Source organism: Accipiter gentilis, chromosome 11, assembly GCF_929443795.1.
Source record: "Accipiter gentilis chromosome 11, bAccGen1.1, whole genome shotgun sequence".
Taxonomy (NCBI): domain Eukaryota; kingdom Metazoa; phylum Chordata; class Aves; order Accipitriformes; family Accipitridae; genus Astur; species Astur gentilis.
Window position 1 is genome coordinate 876,745 of NC_064890.1, and position 25,476 is coordinate 902,220.

At 53.3% G+C, this 25,476-nt stretch overlaps 1 protein-coding gene across 4 annotated transcripts in view; it reads left to right on the forward strand.

Moving 5' to 3' along the window:
• Positions 1-1,151: 1,151 nt before the first annotated feature.
• Positions 1,152-25,476, forward strand: part of SBF1 (SET binding factor 1) — an 85,290-nt gene continuing 60,965 nt past the window's right edge. For all 4 annotated transcript variants that reach the window (XM_049813699.1, XM_049813698.1, XM_049813701.1 and 1 more), the window contains exon 1: positions 1,152-1,312. In XM_049813699.1, the coding sequence (XP_049669656.1) occupies positions 1,258-1,312 (55 nt within the window). In that variant the 5' untranslated portion in view covers positions 1,152-1,257. The remainder of the gene's footprint in view (positions 1,313-25,476) is intronic.

Genomic DNA, 25,476 nt, shown 5'->3' on the forward strand with positions numbered 1-25,476 from the left:
GGCTGCTGGACAGGAGCTGCCCACATGGCTGCAGGGCTGCAACCTGGCCCTCCGAATGCCTGATCCTGGCTCCAGCTGGGCCTGACGGAAGGCCCAAACCCTGCAGCGTGTCCCACTGTTGGTGGGGGCGAGGGGCTGCACAGCCCCCGTCCCCACCCCCCATGTGTCCTGGCACCCCACAGGCAGCTGCGAGCACCGGGGTCACGGCGCCCCGGGATCCTGTCCCTCCCGGGGGGGTGCTGTGCCGTGGGGGTGCACACCTGGGGGTCCGTGCACACCAGTGGGGGCCACGCACAATGGGGGTGTCGTGCGCAGCTGAGAGGGGCCAGGCACCCTGGGGACGTTGTGCACAGCGTGGGTCACTTGGGTGACCGCGCGCGTGGGAGCTGTGCACACTCAGGGGCCGTGCACACGGGGGGGGGGGGGGAGCAGGCACACCCAGGCACCCTGCAGGGGGTGTACTCCCTGGGGGGCTGTGCACAGCGGAGGGGGCTGTGCAAAATGTGTGTGTGTGTGTGCGCTTGCACACCAGAGGGCCATGTACATATGGGGGGTCTGCACACCAGAGGGGAGGACATGGACACCGGGGGGGGCATGCACACGGGGGGGTTGTGCACACCAGTGGGCCATGCACATTAGGGGGACCCTGAATGCCGGGGGCGGGGCTGAGCACACTGGAGGGGCATACACAGCGGGGGGGGGGTAGGGGGTGTCCGTGCACACCGTGGGGGGTCGTGGACATTTCGGGGGAGGGGGCGTGCACACTGCGGGGGCGCCCTGCACACTGGGGAGGGACCTGTGCGCGGCGTGGGGAGGGGGGCGGCGGGCGGCGCACACCGCAGGGCCGTGCACACCGGGGAGGGGGGCGGGCTGTGCGTGCATACGGGTGGCTGTGCACAGCGGCGGGCCGCGCGCACCGGGGGTCCCCGCACACGCGTGTCCATGCCCACTCGTGACCGGCGCAGCCCGCGGCCGCCGCCCCGCCCCCGCCCGGGGAACCCCGGTGCCGCGGCCCCGCCCCTCCAGACCCCGCCCCCTCCCCCGCCGTGCCCCGCCCCCTCCCCGCCCGGCGCGCCCAATGGGGTGCGGCGTCCCGCCTCCCGCGGCGACGGCGGCGCAGGCGCAGTGCGGGCGGGCCGGGCCGGCCGCGCGAAGGGCCAAGATGGCGGCGGTCGGCGGGGTGCGCGGGCGGGCGGGGAGCGCGGCGGCGGCGGCGGGGGGGCTGTGAGCGCGGCGACAGCGGCCGCCGCCCCCGCCATGGCCCGCCTGGCCGACTACTTCGTCCTGGTGGGCTACGACCCCGGCAAGCGCGGTGAGCGGCGGCGCGGGGCCGGCGGGGGCGCGACCGCTGTCACCCGCCGCGGGGGAGGGGCGCGGGCGGCGCCACGCGTGGGGCCGCGGAGTTGAGGGGAGGGGAGGGGAGCGGGCGGACAACGGGTCCACGCGGGGTCGCGCCGGGCGGGGGGTGCGGGCCTGGGCCGGGGGTGCGGGCCGCGCCCGCGCGACGTGGCGGGCGCCCGGCCGGGCCCACGGGCGGGACCGCGGCCGGTACCGGGGGCGGCCGCTGCAGCGGTAGGGAGGGGGGGTGTGTGGGGTGCCTGAGGGAGCGGCCGGCGGGGTCCTTCAACCGGGCGGGCCCGGCGGGGCTGCCTGCCTGCCTGCCCCGGGAGGCGGCCCGGCCCGGCCCGGTCCGGGGTGCGGGACCGTGGGCGGTACCGGGCAGGGCTCATGCCGTTTTCCTCCGGGCTGGTTACCCACCCCCCCGCCACCGTGAAGCCCCTCACGGCCAGGCTGTGGGAGAAGGGCTGGCGCTGGGTGTGCGCAGCTCCAGCTACCCCGTCCCCGGGGCTTAGGTTTGCCTGTTCACCAGCAGCCAGAAACGCTTGTGCGTGGTTCTGCCAATTTACAGTTTCTGTAATTTTAGAGGCTTCCACCCCCAGCCATCGTCGAGCCGTCGCCACTCCGGAAGCGGCGGCTGGCGTTGGTTTGGGGTGGGGGGATTTCTGCTCTCAGCTCGCTGGGATGTGGCGGGGGGGCTGACCAAAACCCGCCTCGGACGGGGATGTCATGCCCGGGTGGGTGCCAGGCTGGTGTTTGTCTGATGCCGCTGCCTCGGAGGCTTCCGACACACAGGTCTGTCAAAAGACCTCATCCTTCTGTCCTCGGCCCACGCCTGTTCTTGTCTTCGGGTGATGGGGGTGGTTGTCTTGGTCGTGGGGGTTTTATTTGTCTGGGGGTTCTTTCCATGATGCTTTCTTCTGTCTTCCTGTGCCCAGCTGGTTTTGGTAAAAATGAGCTTTTTCAGCATTATAAATGAGGCTAAGTTTAACTAAAATAAGGACTTTCTTGCAGAATGCACGGTGAGAGCGTCTGTTCCCCAAATTGCACATTCGCAGAAGAAGAGGCTCTTGGCTGGAGTTGTTTGAAGTGTGTGCTTGGAGCTGAGGAGAGGGAATCCTTTTCCATGCAGCGCCTGTTAAGCTGTGGGTTTGATTATTACGGGAAGTTGTTGAGGCTGAGAGCTTAGTTAACATTCACAGCGGCTGCATGGTCATACAGATACGAGTGTTTGCAATGCTCAGTGCAGATCCCAACACCCATCACTGGTCCTGTGTCTCTCTGGTTCTGGAGCAGGCTGGGGCTCTCCTGCAGAAGGCAGGAGCTCTGGGTAGTGTGTCATGCATCTCCGATAAAGGTCCAGTTTCGGGAAAGCGTTTGGGCCAGAGGGCAGGCAGCCTGGATCAGAGTTTTGATGTTTTCTGAGTAGCATCTGACCATGTGGCAGGGTGTTTTATTGCATGCATCGTGTCCCAGCATCCCGTAGCACCAGGGTGGGAAGGAGTTGCTCTCTTCCCCCCGGTGCCCTCAGGTCAGACTCTGCCTGCGGGAGGTGGGCTGCCCAGGGCTGCATCGTCTGGGAGCAGATGTGGCGGCCTCTCTGGGAGTGAATGGAGATGGGGCGATGCTTTGCAGCTGTACTGCCTTCACCTTGCTTCTGAGCGCTGTCTCTGGGGCCTCTGAGCATTTCCTTCTGCATCTTCTTGCTCATCTTGGCCTCCCTTGCAGAACTGCAGCAGATATTTGCAGCATAAAACCGGTGGTGGTTCGTAGCAGTTAGTAAGTGACAGGGATGGAGCAGGTAAGCACTTAAGTCTTGTGTTCCTTGTCTTGAGACTTGGCAACCTAAGTTTCAGAAGGGAACAATAAATGTCACGCATCTTCCTAGTGTCATTTGAGGCTTGTTTGGGGAAGATGGATAGTGCTCTGAGGTGAAGTGGTTAATTGCAGTGGGACATTAAAAAAAAAAAGAGCTCACAATTAATGAATTGTATTTCTCTGACTTAAATGTTCACTTTTTAAATTTTAAATCTCATCTGTAGCATACAGGCCAGAGAACTGAGCTGAACACACTTATGTTTGGGCTCGTACAGACCTTGGCAAAACATCCAACCTTGACTTGGAAACCATTAGCAGGTTTTGGTAGTATAAAAACCCACCACCAGCTGCGGCACTTGGCCGGTGGTGACTGTCCAAGTAAAAATGTGTCTGTGTCTAGCCCAAACCTGCCTAAGCTCAGCTGCTGGCCTTGGGTTTGAGAGGCCCTTGAACCAGAAGGCATAGGTATGGTGTTATTAGCTCTGCTCCCAGCAAAATCCTTTTAGATTATAGTCCTGTTTTAATTAGTGATGTAGCTGAAAGTTGCAGGCCTTTCCTAGGTTGTGTTTCAGCTGAGCAGAGCTGCTTGAGGTCTGCGGGGCTGCCGCTTCCTTGTGATTTTGGATGGAGATGTCGGCACTACCTCGGGGCCCGCAGGGGTCATTCCACAGCCAAGGGTGTTTGTCTGTGGTAAGAAGTGGCTGTGATCTACTCCGCTTTGTACAACTCAAGTGGGCTTTTTGCCCCTGGCTGCTGGCACGTCAGAGAATTCAGGACCTCTGTCGGGGGTGGTCGACAGAAGACATGCAGTGGTCTTCCGCAAGCATGGCAAAGCTACGAGGTGGGGAGATGTGTCCAGGTCACCGTGGGGAGCTTCTGCTGCAGAGCCCAAGCCTCCTTGCTGCTGAGATAATGCAGTCACAGGTGACCTCGCCGGGGTGAGGTACCCAAGAATCAGGGCATCCTCTGCCAGAGAACGACGCTGGCCAGTACTGCGTAAACATCTTTTTCGGGTCAGGAACAGCTAAAGCAAAACCCCTTCCCATCCCAGTTTGCAGGTGCCCAAGTGCTCTCCCGAGCTATGTGATGGGCGGTTTGAAGCCAGATGTGTGTCCGAGTGATGTGCTAAGTCCTTCCGAGCAGCCCCAAGGATCCCTCCGCTAAGGATGTGAAGATTGACTGATACCGGTTATGTGATTTTGGGGATCGATATGGCAACACTTATTCCCTGTGTGCTGTCCTGTTTTCGCATTCCCCCTCCCTACAGGGAGCTTAGATAATGTTTGGAGGAAGGGCACGCAGCTCTCATCTGTGAATGACTAATTGCTTTACAGGTTGGGTTAGTCTCGGCAGAGCCGTAGCCTGGGCGGCAGGCTGCTGCTGCCGCGGCTGTGCCATGTCGTGCCAGCACCTCCCTGCCAGCTGTAAACAAACTGGGACTGAGTGCTGCGGGGGGGAAACCGCGGGGCGGGGGGGGCTCAACTGCATGAGAGCTGGATGGGACCCTTGGTGCGGGCAGGGAGGGGACGCTGCTCTGCCTGCAGCCTGGATGGGTGCATTCGGCACAGATGCGTTTGCATGCGGCGAGGCACTGTGGCTGCTGAGGAGTTCATGTGCAGTAGGATTAATGGTCATGCAGGGATGGGTTTGCAGTTGGGGATGGTGAAAGGAGGTCTGCTGGGGTGGTGGGAGCTGAGGTAGCTCTGCATCATCTCCAGAGATAGAATTATAGAATCACAGAATGGGTTGGAAGGGACCTTTAAGGGTCATCTAGTCCAACCCTCCTGCAATGAGCAGGGACGTCTCCACTAGATCAGGTTGCTCAGAGCACCGTCCAATGTGACCTTGGATGTTTCCAGGGATGGGCATCTACCATCTCTCTGGGCAACCTTTGCCAGTGTTTCACCACCCTCATCGTAAAAAATTTCTTCCTTCTGTCTAGTCTGAATATATCCTCTTTTAGTTTAAAACCATTACCCTTTGTCCTATTGCTACAGGCCCTACTAAAAAGTTTGTCCCGATCTTTCTTATAAGCCCCCTTTAAGGCCGCAGTAAGTCTCCCTTTTCTCCGGGCTCAACAACTCCAACTCCCTCAGCCTGTCCTCATAAGGCGTTAACATAGCTGAGCGCACTTTTGTTGGAACAAAACTGAAAGCAAGAGAGATGGGCTTGAGGGCTGGAGCGGGGTCGCAAGCGGGGTTTGGCAGAGCCAGCTTGGGGTTGGCTGGCGGCGCTGGGTGCTGCAATGGTGGAGTCCGGTGTGTCTGCAGTGTTTGCTGGGGTTACAGTTGGCATCTGTTCCTGGTGCAGAGTGTTATCTTCCTGAAAGGGCCCGGTCTTCCCTGTCACATGCAGGCTCATGATGATGACCGCTGGAAGCAGCGTTTCTGCTGGCGTTCTGCTCATTGGAAGGATGAGAAAAGGGACTGCTAACTCTTTCAAGAAACGTGTTGTCCGGCTGTGAAACTGGTGTCTTCATGGTACAGCGTGAGATCCTGTGGCCGACCGATGTGACCATGAGTGGGGCCGGCAAGAGGGCAGGCGTCCGGCCACTTTTCCTCCAGTTTTGTGAGCCCAGCTCCGGTGTGCTGAGCCACTGGGTTGCAGGGGGTTGCGTTGAGGGAAGCAGAGCACCGACATGCTACAGTGAGAAGAAGCTGTGGCTGCCTGACACTGATGTCCATGTGTCCCGGTTGGTTGTGACTGCAGCCACGGTTGCTGTACACCAAGCCAGCTCCTGCATCTGCGCGCTTGTGTCGGGAGAGGGGCTGCGTGCTTCCGGGACTCCGGGTAAATGTATGGAGTTAAATGTGCCCCGGCCGCGGGAAATGAGTCCTTTCATATGTGAGTGTTTGTCATATTGTGTCATGATTGCTCGCATTATTCTCTGTAAATGGAGGTTTTTAGATCTCTTGGCTCTTATCGTTAATGCAGACAAATGACTGCTTTGCAAAGCTAGGACTTCTGGCTGCTTTTTGCCTCGGGATCTGAGAGGTTTTTCTCTGTGCATCTCCCTTGGCCTAAGAGTCCAGAGCAGCTCAATTTCAAAACATGTTTAGCATGGATGAAGGGCTTATCTTGGAGTTTTCTGTATGGAGCACTGAATGAGGCATGGCCTCTTCCCTGTGGGGAATTAGAAAACAGACAAACAAACAAAAAAAGAAGGGGGATTTAGAATACACGCATTTCTGAATAAGCCATTGATGATCTGCCGCTGTTTCTGTCCATGTCCGAGTTTGCAGCTGTCCAGCCCTCCCCAACCCTGGTGTTTGCTGGTTGCTGCAGGTTCTGGCCAAACCTCTGAGGTTCCCTCCCTCCCAGGTAAAATGCAGCAGGGGAAGAGGGAAAGCCCTTCAGCTGGGCAGGTGGTAGGTGATGGGAGCCGAGGCCCCCAGCTCAGGATCTCCTTGGGTTTTCCCCGGTGGATTGCCATGTTTGCTCAAACCTTGGGTATACTCTTGGAGGCCTGGAGCGATGGCAAGACCACACAGCATCGTTCATTCCCCCATGGGGTGGCAACCCTGCGTGTCCCTGGTGGCATGCCTCAGTGCTTGCTGCAGCACTGCCTGACCCCAGGCTTGCTTCTGTGGGGTTCACCGCCTCGGCTGAGCAGTGTGCTGGTAGATGCAGACCCTCCTGCAATGTCTGCTGCTGTCTGAGCCAAAAATGAGATTGCTGCTGCTTCCCAAGGCCCGGACAGCCTGGGAGGAGTGCTGGTTTTCTGTGAGGGGGTAGTGGCTAGTGTGGAGGATGGTGAGGCTGCTCAGAGGCCTTGTCTGAGCTGGGGAGGTTATAGCATTTTCTGTATTTCTTTGCAGTTGTGCAGACTGGAGTGTCATGCCACATTTAGCGTACTCTTGCTGTACTGAAACGTAGCTCCTTCAGAATGTTGGGGTTTGGACACATTAATTCTGGTTTTGAGCTTCTGTGGGAGGTAGGGGTGGATGTTGAGAGGAAACTGCCTCTGTGCTTGGTGCTGTCTCTTTCCGTGAAGTCTTTGATGCAACTTCTGGCGCTGCAGGCCCCGTGCAGACGGTCTGAGGAACAAGAGCGCAGGCGTGATGCATCCTGCTCTCCTCAGAGGTGCTTGCGGCTCCTCTGCCTCTCAGGCTTTCGCTGCACAGCTGGAGCCAATGAGTGGAAAGCCAGAGAAGCTGAAGTAAACCCACTGGGCAGAGGAGAGCTCTCATCGCTTGTCCTGCTACTGTCCCACCTGTGTTTTGAGTTGTTTTTCAGCCTGAGAGTGCCAGTCTCTGCTGCTGCAAGATGTCCATGCAGCTCTCGCTGGTGGGAGGCATTTCTAACTGGCAGTAAAAATACGCTTCATTCTGTCATGTGTGGACCTGGCCAAGTGACTCATCGGTTTGACTCAGACTGGATCCTTGTAATGCACACATCTAGCAAAAAAACCCCATACGTTGAAATGCCTCCAGTGGTTGCTAACAGTGAGCTCTGTTTGCTATACAAATATTTGTAGAGACAACCTTGGAAAGAGGATGTAATCCCTGTACATGCCATGTGCAAAGCTGCCTGTCTTCTGTCCAGTTACCTGGCTGCTTGAAAGGAGAGAGTATTGCAGCGATCAGCGTGGATGCCTGTCGAAGGGGGTCACCCTACTCCTGGCAGCTGCCAGCCCCCACGCCACAGCATCCCAGCTGCACTGGTCGGTCTGGGAACTGCAGCTCCTCTGATCCCAGATGCTCTATTAATACTGGTCTCATTTTCTTTGAACTTTTGCCCAGGAAGAGAGTCTCTGTGTGCTGTGGATCAAAAACCAGGGAGTCAGATGTTTGACAGTGACATGGGATTAGATCTTCCTTCAGCCAGTGCCAGGTCTGATAGATAGAGTGGTGGGTTTAGTCCGGCAGCATCCTGTCTTCACTAGGTCTCAGCACTTCCAGTTTCCTTGACGTACTTTTGTAGATCAGAAAAGGTTAATCCCATGGTTGCATGACACAGCAGGCCCTGAAAGCCATCACTTGTGCCGTGTGGACTCTGCTGCTGTTTCTTCATGGCTGTGTAAGTCCATCCTCGTTGGGCCAGCAGCATGGTGCTGGCAGGGCATAGGTGTGAACGCTCTAGCTGTCCCGGCAGTAGAGCCGCAGCCTGTCTTCTGCTGCCGTCACGGGCATGCCAGCGCCTGCGTGGGTGCTGCTGGGCGATAGTCTCACGGCTTCTGAAACCCTCTTGGGCTCGCTGGACCCTGCGAGCTCATTGCCAGCCTGCACACAAGCTGTGGCCGCGCCTGGGGTGTGCTGGCTGGCATAGGGCCTCGCTCAGGTGCCTGTTTCCTGCCGTGCCGCGGTCTGCGCAGGAACGGCGAGGTCTCTTCTCTCCCCACCGCCACATCTCCCTACCCTGTACCTCTTTCTGTGGCTGTTTCCTGTCACTGCCGGAGCTTGGTTCGGTTGACACGTGCCGGCAGCCTCTCCCGGAGGTGCCGGGGCTGTCGGAGCCCCTGCGGCTGTCTTGTGCAGTCGGCAGCTCTGTTTCCCAAAGGTCACTGAGTGGGATGATGCTTTGAAACGGTCTAAATATGGCACAAGAAGCATCTCATTGTAAAGCTTTCCACGTGCTCACCTCTGAGTTGTAAACCTGTGATGTTGCTTAAGACAAGATGGAAAATTCTCTCTACCCCATCTTAGGTGATCCTCCTTTTTCAACGGGGGAATAAATATATTTTATATCAGTGTGGGATGAGTCGTTTTGGGCCTGGAGCAATACCTGTGCAGGATAAATTAGTGTGAATGCTTTAATCCTCTGGTCTAGTAATTTCTCCCTCTTTTGTGAGGAGATTCTCCCGTGGCCAGCTGCATTTCACTGCCAGAAACTCCTGTTGTGACCCTCGCCAAGAGGGCAGCTGGTGTTTGCACGGCTGCATAACACCTGTGTCACAGTTTTGGGAGAGTGGGTGAACATGAGGAGAAGCATCAGTCTGAAACATGCGTTGTAACCAAATTCTTGAACTGTTAATAATATTTTGTTTACTGCCAGTGACAATTTTGCAAATTTCTTTTTTGTTTCTCTCACTTGAGCTGGTGTGAGCTCAGTGTGAGCAGGAATCTGAAGACTGTTTGCAGCAAGTTTCATTTTCCCGTTTCTTCTAGTGCTGGGATGCTAGGCTTGAAAAGCAGCTGTGGTTTTATGGATGCTAAAAAGACAAACAAAAACAACTTGGCCGGAGGTAGAAATGTGCCCTGGAGTTCCCCAGGCTGCCCAGCTGTATGCCCCGTGGGAGATCCTGCTGTCGTGCTGGGGCAAGAGGAGGAGTCCACTGTGAAAACCCCTTCGGTTTGGTTACCCCAAGATGCCTGGGGGGATCAGAGGAGCAGTGGGGCTGTGCTGCTGACCCTGGGGAGCTTTTTCTTCACCTCTTGCTGAGATGGTGTCATGAAGCCTTCTGGGGCCGGGCTGCTTGTCTTTTTTCTCTCTGTGGTTATACAGCTTTTGACCACTAAATAGTCTTGTTATGTCAAACCAGACACTGAGAGCCTGCAAGTGCCTCGGGGCAGGGATCATCCTGCTTCTAGGAATGTATCTTTCTGATATCTGAGGGGTGATCATCCCTTCCAGTTTTGCAACCGGAAAAAATGAGGCAGGGAGGGTTTGGTGAAGGTGTCAGCAGTTACTGGTGGGAAGGGGCAGGCGGTGGAGATCGGGTGTATGGAAGAGCAGTGTGTGAGGGCCCTTCATCTCCCAGGAGTGAAGGCCTTTCTCTTGCACTGATTCAGATAGTTTTTTTGTTTGTGGTATGGCTCAAAAGTGCCACGTGTCAGTTTGCAGGGAACAGCCTGCATATTTGGCAGCTGTTGCTGCCTTGTAACTGAGATTTGGATAGTCTTGCACATTATTTTTATGTTTCTGAATGCTTTTTGATCAAGATGATGCAGCAGGAAGCTTTCTGGGGAGGAGAGACCGAGTCTCTCTGTCTCTATTCATTTGACGTATTTTTGTGTTGTGGGTAGCTGTAGGAAGCGGAGCAGAAAACTAGTCAGGCTGCTTACCTCTTCTCTGTATAGCATTTTGCTCCCCAAACCAGAGGGCTCCCTGATTGCCCGGATAGCTGCACTTCTTGGTCTGGCGGAGTCGCATTCTTCCCAGAGATGCCACTCTGGCATTGAAGCCGAGAGAGAAGGACCAGTGCCCTTCCGAAGGTGCCGTTAGCCCTGCCCTAGGCTTGGACCCCTTCTGACCTGAGGGATGACAGCCATGATGCACTGCTGGTTCTTGCCCTTCCGGCTGGAGGAAAACACCTCTTGCAGACCCCAGGGCGAGTCCGGGTCCTTCTGCCCACGTACACTGCCTCCGCAGGCAGCACCAGCCAGCCCGGTGCGCACCGGTCCTCTCGGCAGCCTCCAAGTCAACTCTGCTCCAAAACTGCGATAATGTTGCTCTTTTAGAGTGGGAAAAGACTTCTGCCCTCGTTTTAGGGACATTACCCTAATATTTCTTGGTTTGGTTTTGGTTTAGATACCTGCAGTCATGCATCTAATGTTTTGAGAACTGAGAGGTGTGTCTGTTAATTCAGACAACTGGAAAAGCCCGTAGTGAATTAGGTGCAAGACTGCCTGGTCAGGCTGTTTTGGAGCGCTGGGTACGTGGAGAACTGGCAGGTGTTTTCAATGCACGGTGCTAGGACCAGGTACCCCTTTGGCTGTAACACCCCGGTAGTGGTTGCAGCATAAACATGCTCACATCAACACCCGTGGCGTGTACTGCTCCAGGACGGCTGTGCGTCCCAGTGCAGTGCATGAGCACAACTGTGGCGATCGGTGCTGGTTATCTCTATCTTCATCTCTCAGGTTTTTGGCGGTATCATTCAAACGGTGAACTTGGAAATGCTCCAAGGTGGGTGAGAGGAGCTTGAACCCCGGGCAGATAACACGGCGCAGAGTGCATGCATCTCTGTTCTGGCTGCCCCATGCCGGCTGTCCCTCTGGTGCGGTTGAGGGTTGCCCTGATGGGTTGTGGGAGCACAGGGGTGGGAGAGTCGGTCAGCACAGCTGCTGCCATGTCCCCTGCTGAGCGGAGAGTGGGGATACTGTCCTGCGCTCGCCTTCGAACACAACATCTCTGTTCAGCGCTGAATGGGGTGAAGCCGGAGGACAATTGTTTGCTTCAGCTTCTTCTGGAGGAGCGGCTACAGTGGCAGCAGGGGTACCAGTGAGGGGATGCGTCATCAGTTGGATTTAGAAATGAGTGAAACCACGGTTCTTGTGGATTCGCACGTCATCTGAGATGCGCAGGGTGAATGTTGTCAGTGAGGAAGAGGTACGTTGGATGGCACTTTGGATTTGGTCAGCAGCCGGACTGGTACAGCAGGGATTCCTTTGGAAAAGCAGGTGATTAAAAAACAGGAGAGATAAGCCGTGGATGAGATAGATGTGAATTTAGCAGACCTAGTTAGGAAGGAGGTCAGACAATATGCGTGGTGAAGTGTGGTGTACCAAAGATAGACTGCTCCAGTTTACCTTCCTAATGAGAAGAATGAGACCCATGCTGATTTATACAGTAATTATCTGCAGGAGTGACTCCTATGGGTTATCAATGAGGCAAGGAACTTAAACGCTATGTCTAGTGATGTGTCAGATATTTATGTAGGTGAGAATACCTGCGGTGACACTAGGAAAGAAGGTGCTGCCTCACCACACAGACCAGCTCTAATTGACAGACATCAGAGGAAGCTTCTGTGCAGGCTGTGGCAGTTAGATCCATGCCTCGTGTGCACCTACTTGGCCCAGGCTGGAGGTTAAACTTGGGCACCTAGTCGTAGTATGATGGTTCCTGTTCATTAGATCTCTCTGAGCTGTTAAATTGGATAAGGAAAACTCAGCCTTGTTCCTTGGGACATCTACAGTGTGGTTGATGATGCAGTTAAAATCAAGATTAGCGAGCTGTATGGGCTGTGATAATAATGGATACTCCATGGAGTTTGCTGCTAACTGTGGGCACAGGTAGGCTTTTTTCCTCTAAAAGGTGAGGAGTGATCATGCCCTTCTCTGTTTGAGGGGTACTTGAATTCTGAAGTGAAATTGTAGACAGATATGTGCTGAGCATGGGCAGTGCAATCGAGCAGCGGGTGTTTGCAGACCGAGGAGGGGTTGAGGACCGTGTCTCCCCAGACACACGCATTCACTTCAGCGAGGGATGCTGCTGTCACTGCACAGGAGAAAGGGGTAGCAATGGGAGCGCTGGTGATTTTGTGAGCTGGAAGTTAAAGGATGTAAACAACCAGTTATGCAAAACTGTGTAGGGGAGAGTTTCGTAGTGAGGCACCACTGTAGCAGGTTTTGGAATAGATGTTAATTATAGCCTCCCTTAACGAGCTGGGAGAGAACTGTATGTTGTTAACATTTGCAGCTGATGCAAAATTGAGAGAAAGGAGTTGCCAGTATCTTAAGGCACAAAAATAATTTGGAGGGCTGCTCAGCTCTTGCTGTGATTCGCTCCAGAATGAAATTAAGTTTTCTGCAATAACAATCAGAGACTTTTCTGAGGGAACAGGGCAGAGCCCTGCTCTCCAGCAAGTGAGAGCAGCCTGGAGTGCCGGTGTTTGGAGAGGGGGAACAGACACAGCACACGGTTGAGATATGGGCTTCCTGAATCCCTGGAGCTGGGACTGCTGTGCTCCCTGTGCCAGGACAGTGCCTCTGCTGTTGTGCTCAGCTTGGGGCCCTCGTTTCTGGAAGGGTGCTTGGTTCAGGCGGGCTTGTATGCCTGGCGTGATGAGAAGATTGAAATATGTTTAAGCTGGCTAAGCAGTGACTAAGATGACATACACCTGCAAGTATCTGAGTGTGTAAGTGCCATGCAGTCTAAAGTAGCCCAGTGTGTTTTAACAAGGTGTTGGGCTGAAATGCAGAGGTTGTGTGTCTGTTCTGTGTCATGCCCGGAGAACGGTCTCCGTAAGTGTGTTTGTGCCACTGGCATCTGAGACTTCCTTCCTAGCCACGGAGCTGCCTCTTCGACTGGAGGAGCTTGGCTAGAGGAGACTGCTTCAGCAGGCTTCTTCTGCCTCTGACACCTGGAATACTGTTACATCAACTTTGTGTTCATTTTATTACTGAGCAAAACATCAGTGTATTTGGAACTGTGAGCCTGGGGGTGAAGGAGAAATGCTGAGCATGGCTGCAGATTCTTGCAGCTTGCATCTGGACGTGAGGTGTGTTTGAGGGACTTGGCCTTTGGGGCTATAGCAGTCCAACTTGTGTGCCAAGCCATTAGCGTTGCATCTGCTATGCTCGTTTCTGGTCAGGATCAGCAGACATCAAGTGATGGGTCTAGTCCTGTCCAGAGCTTGTGCTGCTCCCAGCACCCATCTCGGGAGCTTCTTGGGAGTGCTCCCAGTCTGACTGCATTACCTGTGTCCTCCTCCTTGTCTGGGCACGTATTACCTGGTTGCTTCCTCCTCCTCTGGGCACATATCTGTGCTGTTCCTGTCTACTGCCCGCTGGGGAGGGGGATCTATTCAGAAAGACTCTCCTGAAATGCTGGTGTTGGGGTGGGTCAGGCGATGCTGTTCCGGCCACAGCAGCTCCGAGTCACTGCTTTTCCCATGGGTATAGAGCCGGTGGCAGAGGGGTTCAATGCTGGGGGACTGGCTGGACCAGGAGAGTTAAGATAGCCAAGTGTTGTCTTGGCTGAAAACCCCGGCTGGGCTGCAAGCCCTTGTTGTGCACCATGGACATCATGAAGTTGACTTGAGTACAGGCAAGCCAAGGAAGGTTTCTTTTCCTGAAATTTCTTGGGAGTGTATCAGAGAATTGACCTGCATGTCTCGCAGCCAGTGCTTGTCTGTCAGTGTCTTCTACTGGATTGTCCTGTGGTTTTGAGTCAGAGGAACACCTTTATTTGTAATTTTATTTATTTAAAAATGAGTTGGGAACAAAAGGTGAATCTGTGGCATCAGGGGAGATATTTCATGTTTTTGTTACTTCAGTTCCAGGATAAACCCTGGCTGGATTTGGTCTCTGCATGCATTTTTAATTTTCCAGTCTGTTCTAGTGCCACGTTCCTTGACAGCTCAGCATGACAAACATATCTCCATGGATGGGAAAGCATAAAGTCCCGTCTGAGGATTTCCTTGAAAATGCTCCGTAAAGCAGAGGCCATGCTGGACTGGCCTGCATTGTCAGTGTTGCGAAGTGTGGCTGGCAAGCAAAAGTGCTGCCCTGGTGTCCTGTCCTGGCGGAGGTGCTGTGCCGGTGTGGCTCTGGGAAGCTGGAGGAGAGGGGAACGGGACTGCAAACAAACCTTGTATGTCCTGAAGCCGTGACCTGTCTCTCCTAACCCAACTCCTTGCTTTCTAGTGGCCCAGCAGTGTGTGACTCTCTTTGTGGGGGATTTCTGCTGCTGGTTCAGTAAATTAAACTTCTTGTTCTTCTGTCTTTGGTTTCAGGCTCTCCAAGATTCTCTCAGCTGTCTGTGCTCTGGTCCATGTTTTCACTTAACTTTTTATTTTCCTCTCTGTTTGGACTGGGCTTTGGCTGTGTTTGAAGGCTGCTTTGCTTGTTTCACATAATGATCTGCATCCGAACTGTTTTAACCTTACCATCTTTCTTTTGCATCCTTGTTTTGTTTTTTCCTCTCTTAAGTCCTGGCAATGGAGGTCACTTTAACGTCATATTAATGCAGAGGATGGGAATGTTTATTCTCTTCTTTTGAACTTAAGTTTTCTTGACAACTCTTGTTTTATATAGAAGTACCTTTTAAAAATGTTGCATCTCTTGGAAATTCCTCTCCATCGAGGATGTCAGGATTTTGTACGTTTCTTAAAATACTGATGCATGAAGTTGAGGTTTGCCATATGTTTTGGACTTGTGTCTTGTCAGAACGAACAGTTCAAGGAGTAGCTCCAACTGCTGCTTGAGCTGCTTTGTTCGCAGAGCTTCACCTGGGACCGACTGATGCTGATGCTGTGCTGTTCAAATGTGCCGAAACAGTCTCCACCTGCAGTCTCCCAGTTTAACGTGACACTTGAGGGATAGCAGAGAGCATGAGAAGTAGGCAAGATGTGGAATTTGAGAGCCCCTTAATTCAGGAGTGTGGCCATGGAGGGGTTTATTACATTGCCTTCCCCTGGGGCAGCTCGGTGGTGGTGGGTGTTTCCAAGGCACTGTGGTTTATGCTGGTGTGATCCTTCAGTGCTGGCTGTGGAGTTTGCAGTGGCAGGTCTGTCTGTGATCTGCAGGTAGGGAACTCTTGCTATCAAAGCAACTTTCTTCCTTCCATCACCTCTGTGCGTTGCATGGCGATGGCCACCGCCAGCCTCTGCTGCACGGGGTTTTGCTCCTGCGTGGTGGTGGGTGTTTCTGAGGGTGGTGAAGCATAGCTCTAAGCCTGTGGGTGCTGGCAGCAGGGAAGATTCCTGCCACTTTTTCTGGCCAGCTGTCCCTGCGTCAGGGCTTTATTTATGGGACTTTCTCAACTAATACCTCAGAGAAACATAAGGCCAGAATTCAAGACCATGGAGCAACTAGCCATTTGAAATAGCCATCTTCTGAAGCAGGATTATGGAGACAGATGCTCAAGAGGGCATTTAATATCATTCTTAATGGCATTAACGCTGCTTTTTCCTGTTCTCGGCAGAGTACAGAATGACACTGCTGGGTTTTGGGGTTTTTTTACTCATCTGTTCAGAGTGCAGCCCTAGAGGTGGGTGCAGAAGAGACTGGCCGACACTGGCTCCTCTGGGACTTGAAGGAGAGGAAGGCTGCACCAGACCTGTTAGAGAACAAATAAAAATAAACCCTAGAGAACTGTTTTTTTGGCAAGAATGGACTGAGTGCTGTAAAGTGCCACTTCAGAGGTATGCAGCTGTCATCTGACTTGCTCAGAGGTGCATTGAAGGGTCTTAATAGTAAGGTTATCCAGATCATATATAATCAATACAGAAGTTAGGCAGACCTTCCCAAGATAAGTGTCATAACCTCTTCTTCAGTATGGTCTTGGCCTTTGCAGAGAAGGTTTTGCCCAAGAAAAGGTGGCTGCTTTTTCATAAAGGCCCTTCATTAGCATCTGTGTATCTGTGGGCATATCTTGGCCCTTTCTTCTGAACATGGAAAATCCCAGGTGGCATCAGGCCAAGCAGAATAAATATGATCAGTCATCTGACACAGTCTCAGCACACTAGACTGAGTAGATGGCACTGCAAGTACTGTTTCTCTAGAAATTCAGGCGCTGCAGGCTTGTTGTTGGGTAAAGTCATGAGGCAAGTGTTTCATGAAAGTACAGGGACTTTGGTCCTCTGAATCATTTGCTTAGAGAAATCTGTTCCACCTAAAGATGCAGCAGGATGTGCCATGAAAAGCTGAGGTTGTTCAGTCATTGAGCAGCTGAGAGCTGTGAAGTCCTGCCAAACAGCAAGAGGAGTATGTCAGGCTGGAGTAGGGTGAAGAATAGGTGTGGGGACAGCGATGCTTTCTAGTATCAGCGCTGCCTGGGCTCCTCCAGCCAGCGTTTTCTTGCTTTCATGATAAAAGGTGCCATTTTCTTTCATAGTTTGTGAGTATATAAAATGTTTGTGAGTCCACATAAAGTGGAAGGTGAGAAGTAAACATCTTGGGAATGAAGGTCTAGAAAGTGCATGTGGCTAAAGTAAATGCATTGTTGTTCTCATCTTGGTAGGATGGTAGTATGACTGCCTAAAGTGATGCAGAGGAGGTAATTTCAGTTTGGGAGATGAAGGGCTGTCTGTAGCCGTGATCCAATGAGAGCACTGGGTGTAGCTCAAGGAGGATAGGTACCCTTGTGGAGTTATTAACACAAAAAAACCCCAGCCAAGCCCCCTAAAACCAAAATCCCCAAACAACCACACCTCCTCTGAAAACAGTCACAGCTTTCGTCCTAGTTTTGTCAGCCTGTGGAAAGCAGACACATCCTTGGTGTTAAAGAGCAATTAGAGAATTTGATACCATCTGACTTCCAGTTCCAGAGTGGGAGTGCTGTGGGCCTGAAGGACTCCCAGTTCAAATGGAGGATTTTCCTGAAAGCATTTCCATTGTTTTCCTCCTGGGACAACTTGTACGGTTTGGAGGTGGGTAACAGTATTCTCGGTATAATCTCCCTTCAGTGCCCTGCTCACCATTTTGTCGATCCCTGAATCCTGCTTCCCTTTCCCAGGCTCTTTGGATGTCCCTGCAGTACTGAGGCAGTGGCTTGGAGTAACTGGGGTTTAGGAGACACACTCAGGGGACTAGGAAAATTGGCTGTTGTCTGAAGGCCAACACTGCCTGTTCAGAGCTTCATTGCAGAAGATGAGAATGGTTGAGAATGTAATGAGAAAATGAGTAATACTGTGGAAATGCTTGTCATGCCTGGGGAACAGAGCTGCTGCCCCAGTGTGAGTGGTGAGCTGCCATATGTGTGCAATGTCTGTGAATTTGTCTTGGGTATTTTGTCTGCAACCATTATTTTCAGCTGTTGGTCCAGTTCTAGGTCCAATTTTATATATTTCTACTTGTACGACTGGAGAAGATGGATAATCCAGCTCCTCTGAGAAAATACTCCTGATAGCTTAGGGAGTATATACTAGGGGGAGGGTGGTATCTACCAGCTGGATCCTAATAAATGCTCGCTTTAGTCAACTTGAAGTCTAGCACACAGCTGTTTCTGTGCATGATGGATTTGTTCTGGTGATGTTCACCAGGCCAGCCTGTGGAGATCATCTGTGTGTGGGCACAGCAGAGCACTGCCAACCAAGAGGGGAATGGAGACCGCCCCCCCCCCCCAGAAGGCAGCATGTAAAATTAAGAGTTACTCCTAGAATCTCATCAGCTTTCCTCTTCAGCCATGACTATGGCTGTCACCCTTCATCTTGTAAGGAGGACCAGTGTCCCTGTCCTCCTCCTCCCCTCTCTGTTCCCTGTAACAGGACGAAAGAGAAAAGCATCAATTGAGGTTCTTGCATGTGCTTCTGACAGGCAAAGAGCTACTCGTGATGATTAACATTGTGTTTGTTCTTCAGCAGTCCCTTTTCTCCTGGGCACGATCTCTTTGTGCAACGCTGGCTTTCCATCTGAAACCAAGCGTGTTGAAATCAAATGCTTGGACAAATGCTGATTCTTGCATGGACCCCAAAGTACTCTGAAGAGATCACAGTTCAATAATCATATCAAAGTTTGTAAAACCAGTCCTGCAGGGCTTGAGGAAGTGTTCATTTATGTATATGTATACAGTGGTTGAATACCACTGTTCATAGGTAGCTGGGCAGAAATCCCAAATAAAAAAGCCTTTGGATATACATTAGAAAGTGGTAAATGGCACATCCAGCATTTTATTGTATGTGATAAGCTGCAGAATTGTTTTAATACGTATAGGTGTAATCTATCCCCCAGACTGGGAAGTTAGCTCACAGGGCGGTTTGCTCACATTGCAGAGAGCACCGTGCTGCGCACCGTGCTCCGTGCAGCCTTTTCCCTGTGGGAAGGTAACCAAGGACAAATGTAAAATAACTTTAACACTTTTAACCTTCTTTACAGGTTTAAATAGATATTAAAATAGGATATTTAAATTGCTTTCATTTAATTTAGTCTACCCTCATGCAGCAGTTCATCTCCAGCACTGCAGACCTTCGTGGCGCTGCTGCCTGCCTTACCGGCTTGCAGGACTGGGAGGTGAGGAGCCGGCTGCAGAGCCCGGCGAGGAGGTGAAGGCCAGTGGATGAGGGCAGTGCCCCAGGCTTGAGGGTAGGAAATACTTTGGGTCTTGTCTCAGAAAGTGGTTATTGCTGGTGTTTCCCCCCAGCTGTGTGCAAGGGTGGGAGCAGCAGAGCTGTGACTGCAGGAAGTTCTCCTCCAGCAGTCAAATTTCCAAGTCCCAGGGTACTCTGAGAACGAGCGGTTTTTCCTCCTCTTCCCAGTGCTCAGCTGTGCTGGGCTTTTGCTCTGGGTGGACACTCACTGTTGGACTTCTTTTATCATTGCCCCATGAATTTTGACGTGGGGGAAGTGGGCAGCATTGATGACGACCTCATCCACCAAGATGCAGGTTGGAGGGTGTGGGCAGCAGGTACCAGCAGGATGGGCAGCGCCTTGGCATGGCATGTATGGGTGTCAGTGTTGCCCTGTCTTCTCTGCAGGAGACTTGCAGAGCAGAGAAGTGAGCAACACACCTGCTCAGCTTACGTGCTGCAGGCCGGTGGATGAGTTGCATGAGAAACACAGCACTGTGGTTAGAAGGAGGACGGGGAACCTAAAAATGGTGGGAAGGAAGAATGGCGAGAAAAGGATAAAGCTCACAGGGTGGGAAGGGAAGAAAGTGTGTCCTGTCCCACAAGACAACCCAGAGCCAAAGAGGTAGAGGAGGGACGTGCGGCTCCTCCGAGGCAGCAGCATCGGGTGACCTTGCTGATACGTCCCCAGCTGCAGTGAGAGGCCAGGGGACCTGTCCCGTGTGGCCCTACCAGCAGTGCAGTGTGCACCCTTAGGCTTGGATGGGGAGGGCAAGGCTGCTGTGGGATTTGCAGATCTTTTGCCAGATGGAGAGCCTACTAGGCGTTAAAGTAAATCCCAGGATTTACCAGTGTTTTCCAGCAGTGAAGCGTGGTACGGTGCTTGGTGGTTCCACTGGATGAGACGAATGGGCTGTGTGACTGTGGAGGATGCGTGGGAGGGAGTGTTAGCATGCTCTGTCCCACAGCCACCCTGTGCTGGACGTGGTCAGCCCAGCAACTGTCCCGGGTCGGGAACCTGACCCTCAGGGAGGGGGGAGCAGGGCTCTGGTTAGCTCCTGCCATGGTTGCGGCCCCCTTCAGCCCCAGCAGAATAACATCACTGAGAACCTCAGAAACAGGTCCTTCACAAACCCAGCTCCTGCTGTTGAGCAGCTGTGAGCTGACAAAGCCCGTTTCAGGGCTGTGGGAGTTAAAGTGGAGTTATCAGTGCGGGTTCCTGCTTGGAAACGTGGACCCATTTTGGAGTGAAAGGAGAGGATAAGCGGACAGAAACTAAATGTCCTGGCACACAGGGTTCCCCGTCTGGGAATAGCACAAGCAGGTCAAAAGGGTTTTTAAGGAGAATGGACTCTAAATCTTCCCCTAATCTCCAAAGGGCTTTTGAGTTGGTGCTGTGGAAGTAACAGCACAGGCAAATTGGTAACAGAAAAAGGATGTCGGTGCCCATGTTGGCAAGGCTTGGAGCCCAGCAGGAGCAGATCCGTAGGTGAACCTGCTGGCACCGAGGATCCCCTTGTGCCCTGTGCCAGCTCCAGCCATGGGCCTTTTGGCTGAGCACCATGTAATGACTGGTTGTGTTTTCTGGGTTAGATGGATCCAGAGTGGGTACAGGTCATGCTCTGTGGTGTGAACCAGTGTGTGGGCAGTGGTGACAGGAGCTTGGCTTCAGGAGCCTCTCCTGATCCAAGCCAGTGTAGACCTACCCAGGACATGTGTTTGCATCAGGTTGGAGATCACTCTTTGGTCTTCATGGAAGGCCGTTTCTAAAGGCAGTGCGTTTTCCCTAGTGCTGCCTGGGACTCTGTGGTGAAATGTTGTGTTTACTGAAGATGACAGCAGGCTTTGTCTGGAGCACGGTGGCTTTCAAATTTCTAGAAGGGTTCTGTAATGAAGCTGTCATGAGTGTGGTTGCTCTTTGCTTCTGTGGGTAGAAAGCAGTGGGGACCTCTCATTCCTGGAGTTCCCCCCCATCCATAGCTTCTCCCTTTCCTCAGGATCCTGACAGGTTTCGATCTTGTCTCTGGGGATTTCAGACTACTGCAGTTTCCTCTTGGTTGTGTCACTATGTCCTACAGCAACTTCTGCTCCTGATGGAGCTTTCTTGAGCAAAAAAGATACTTTCCAAACAGGATAATGTTAGCATCTCTCCTGAGAACAGGTAATCGGTGAGCTGCATTGTTATACTTAAATAAAAATAAAGGAGAGTGACTAGACTTTATTCCTCCTTTATTTCCCACTTCACAGGATGATGAACATCCATTGTAGCAGCTTGTTCCCTTGTGCTAACACATGACAGCTTTTGAGCAGCAATACCACCTTGCTGTAGTAGCTTGTTCCCTATAAATCAGCTGCCAGTACTTTTCGGTTAGGGATTTATCAGCCTCACCTATCCTGAGACTTATGATGAAGGATCAAGGAGTGGGAAAGTATCTGGGGAGGCTATAGGAGCGTGTTCCCTGCACACTGGTCTTGGGCTGCTCGTGGAGAGGAGCCTGTACCCTCCTGCTGTGCCACCTGAGCTCAGGGGACATGCTGAGCTTGCATGCTGCTCCTGCCTTGCCGTCGTCTGTCTTGTTGCACTGCTGACTACAGTTGCGTTCCTGGTATTGTTTGCTGTTGTCACTCAAAAAAAAAGATGTTGTGGGTTGAAGGGGACTGAACGGGAAGCTGGGGTTTTCTGAGTAGCATGTAGTCCTTCAGCTATCTTCCCTTATATAGACACAACCTCTGTACTCACCTGATTGGCGTGAAGATTGCTGCGACTGCTGTGAGAAGGGGATATGAAAGAGCAGTGCCGGGGCTGGATGCACCAAGAGGAACTGCCCTGTCTGCTGTTTATTTTATGTTCCCCCTGCCCCGTACACCCCTCCAGGAGCTGGGCATAGACACACAAGTCCACCCAGCAGCTGCAGCTAGGTCCTGGCTCTCCCTAGCTGCCTCCTGCGTGTGGATGCAAGTGTGTACAAATGGGTCTTGTGTGACCTCCCCCCCCCTTACAGTCTCAGCAGTTGACCTAGACCCCCAGACCGTCCGGTTGTCTCGCTCTGGAGCACGCATGCACATGTGTATCTGCCTCCCCAACCACTGACTTACTCGCCAGCTGGCCTGCCTTGGTCTTTGCTCGTGACCATGCCAACAAGCGAGCTGTCACTTGCAGCTAAGGCTCGGCCTGTCACCCATGGCCTGACTCCAGCTGCTGGCACTTGAACCCCTATGTGCATGCAACAGAGCCCCCCACCTGGGAAGGGGGAAGAAGTGGGGCGTAGAAGAGGGCAGAAGGGGCTGTACTGGTCAGGCGCTGGCCCCTTTCATCTCCTTATCCCCATTTCCCCATACTCCTTCCTCCCCAGAGCTCCTGGCCGCTCCCTTTCCTTTCTGTAAGCTCCCCATAGCGCATCTTGTCCAGCCCCCAAATGCTCTGCCCCTGCACCCCACAGCGTGTCCCACAGCCCTGGGCTGGGCTCCCTGTCCCTGCCTGCGTTATGGAGCTCCCGCTTGCCCTCATGGCCCTGTGCCGGTGAGCTGCTCCTGCACCAGCCCTGGAGCAGTCAAGTCGCTACTCGGGGTGGTGAGCTGTTTGAGTCCACATTTGAGAGATGATTTGGGGATTTAGTCCATTGTGTTTCTTAGGACCTTTTATTCGTGGATCTCAAATGTCGTTGCAAATGCCAAGTCTCCCTTGGAGTGTCCAGGGAGATCTGCTGCCTCTTCCGTGTTGCCTCGGGTTCAGGAAGGGTCCAGGGCCAATGCGATGTAGGGAAAAGTTCCTGCGGAGCCAAGTGCGAAGGCTGGGAGCAGAGCCACGACGTTGTTGTGCAGGGCATTCCCATGATAACCTGAAATAAGTTCTCTTGAACCATTTCAAGCTTGGCTGAAAAATGGCTGCAGTAAAGGGTATCTGTGTCACGTCTATCTAAAGCCACAGGAGAATATAGCAATCTAATTTCTCTGTGGTTTTTCCCTTCAGTTGCACTGGCAGAGGGGACTGTCCAGTGGTTTGCTTTACTGGAAGTAGTGGAGGATCCCAGCATCCCTGCGTATGGGTTTCCCATCCCCTGACTTCTGGCAGCATCTCAGAAATGAGGGTTCAGCAGTGTAGGGGTCAGTGCTGCTTCTGAAGCGTCAGCCAGCGAAGACTTTGCCTGTCTGGCTGTGGGTAACCCTAAATCCTCAGCCTAACTCTGAGCGGTGGCAGAGGGATGAGCTTAGCCCCAGGGCTGCGAGCAGGGGCCTGCAGGTCCCCGCTGTGCCCAAGGCTGTCCTCTTGTGTGGCAGGATGGATGCTCTGAGCAGAAAGCACCCGGAGAGGCTGGATGGAAAGCTGGCGCGCTTGAGTGAATGTATTGTGGAGAAGGGGCTCCGACTAAATGCCTGCCATGCCGTGCCCACGCCAGGGCTGCTCCTCACTCTGGCAGGCGGCAGTTTCCTTTCTTTTTTGAGAGGAGAGCTGTCTTTGTGGTGGCTTTGCACGTCACGGTTTTTATTTCACTTGCCAACACGGATGCATGCACCATAACGCTGCTCGCTCTTAATGCGCTGCTTTTAGCTTCCCTCTTCAGCTGTGGGCGCTTCCCCAGCGGTGCCACACGTGCCTCGCAGCTTGGCATGCAGCCGTGGCTGTGCGTGCACCCAGCCTTCAGCCCCTCTCTGCTGTGGTTTTCATCTGGGCAAAGCAGTCCAACCCCTGCATCTACTTAAAATCAATTCCTTCAGCTGGAGAGATTGGGGAACATTCATTTTTTAGCAACCTGCAGCTTTTAAAGGGTGATGTGACTCCAGCTCTGGCTTCTCCGGCTCTGGGAGAAGCTGTCCTGTGCAGGAGTTGCTGATGCTGTGGGCAGGAGCCCGGTGTGGGAAGCAGGAGGGCAGCGGGGCCAGGGCTGGCCTCATCTGCAGCAGCCGTGCTGCCTCGGGGTCCCTGCCTCCAGCTTTGTCCTCAGGGCTGGTTCCTACCCAAGTGAAGTGGCGTAGCAGTTGGCATCTGGGGCGAGCAGAGGTGGTTTTCACAGTCTCTCGAAACTGCTGTTTTCTTCTCGCTCGTGGCGTGTGCGGTGTGCATCCATGTCTGCGGCCGCTGCATCGGCTAAGCAGTGCTGTCTTCATGAAGGGTTAATGTGTGACTACAGGGTGTTTGGTTGTTTTACTATGTGTGGGTTTTTTTCTCCTTTGGTTGTTTTGTTTTCTTGCAGCATGAATGTTTCACTCTTGTTTTCTTGTCCCCTTGTTGTATTAAGGACAAAAATTATTCTTCCACTCGCTGTTCTTTTCGCTTATTCCCAGGAGTCAGTCTAGCTGTGTTTGCCATGGTTTCCTCTGCACTCCCATCAGTGCTGCTGACAGTGAGGTGCTCCGGGCTGTGACTGTTCGGATACAGCTGAAGCAGGGCAGCAGGCTGTCTGCTCTGGGCCTGTGTCTGGCAGGGTCTGTGCCGTGCACACCATCTTCATTTTCTGTGCAGCCTTGACGAAGGTGTGTAATGCACCCGTCCAGCTCGGCACGAGCTTGTGGCTACCAGCTGGGAGTGAGGGAAGTCCAAAATGTGAGTGCCTGTAGGCAGCCCTCGCTCGAACAGGACTGTACCGGTCTGGGCTGCCCGGTCAGACCCAAAACTGCAATTCAGATGCCAAAAAGGGAGTTCCCAGGGTCTGGGAAGAGATCTGCTTGTTATGTTACTGGGATTACTGCACGCTGCTGCATCTGACATTGCTGTGCAAACTTGGATGCCGTTAATTACCTGGTCTGGCAGCCTTGCCTGTCGCCTTAGGTTTGGGAAGCGCTGGGAGCCATGCTGGCACAGTGACACCAATGTGGCTGCTGATGGCTTCATCCCCGGGGGAGCACGCTGTCCTTCCCGTCGGCAGCTGGCCTGAGAGCGTTTCCTATTGCAGCCCTCCCTTTCTCTTTCACTGAAATCATTTGCACCGTGATTATTTTGCTTGGCTCTGCTGCTTTGTCTCAGCCCATGAGGGCTTTGGGGTTCGTGGAATTTTCCAAGTGCTGGGGTGGCTGGAAGGGAGCTCCCCTGGCCCCGTGGCATCCACAGACAGGGGGCGAGCCCTCCCAATCCCTGAATTGGGATTGTCATTGTGCACAACCCCGAAAGCAAAAACCCATCTACTTGCCCTGGCGTTGGGCCTGGCATCAGGCAAAAGGAGGATGACAAGGGGCTCTGGAAGAGGGGGGAGAGTAGGAAGCTTGCTCACTGCTCTTGGATCACTTCCCAGAAATGCTTGCTGGAAAATGTGGACTCCCCTCCCTGGGTCTGGAGGGAGGGATGGGGAGCTGTTGGAATCATCCCAGCTTCTGGTCCAGCCTGCGCTGACCACTGCCATGGTTCAGTGGGCTGCATGCGGGGTTTGAGTAACTTCAGTGTGCAGGCAGCAGGCTCTGTAGGCTCTTGGGTGGACAACACGTGCAGCCTCCAGCCCAAACGCTTGCTTTACTGATAGTACTAAAAAGCTGATGGATTAAAGGAGTTTCCCAGACTCACTGAGCTTTTTTTTCTTACCTCATCCATCTCCTTATCTAGCCTGTACTGTTTCTCAGGATTGGGTGCTGGGGAGGAGATGTGGAGAGTGTCCTCCCCAGCAGAGCCAGGGCCCAGTGCAACCGGTATGCGGGGGAAAGTGGGGAGCTGGGGTGGCCCT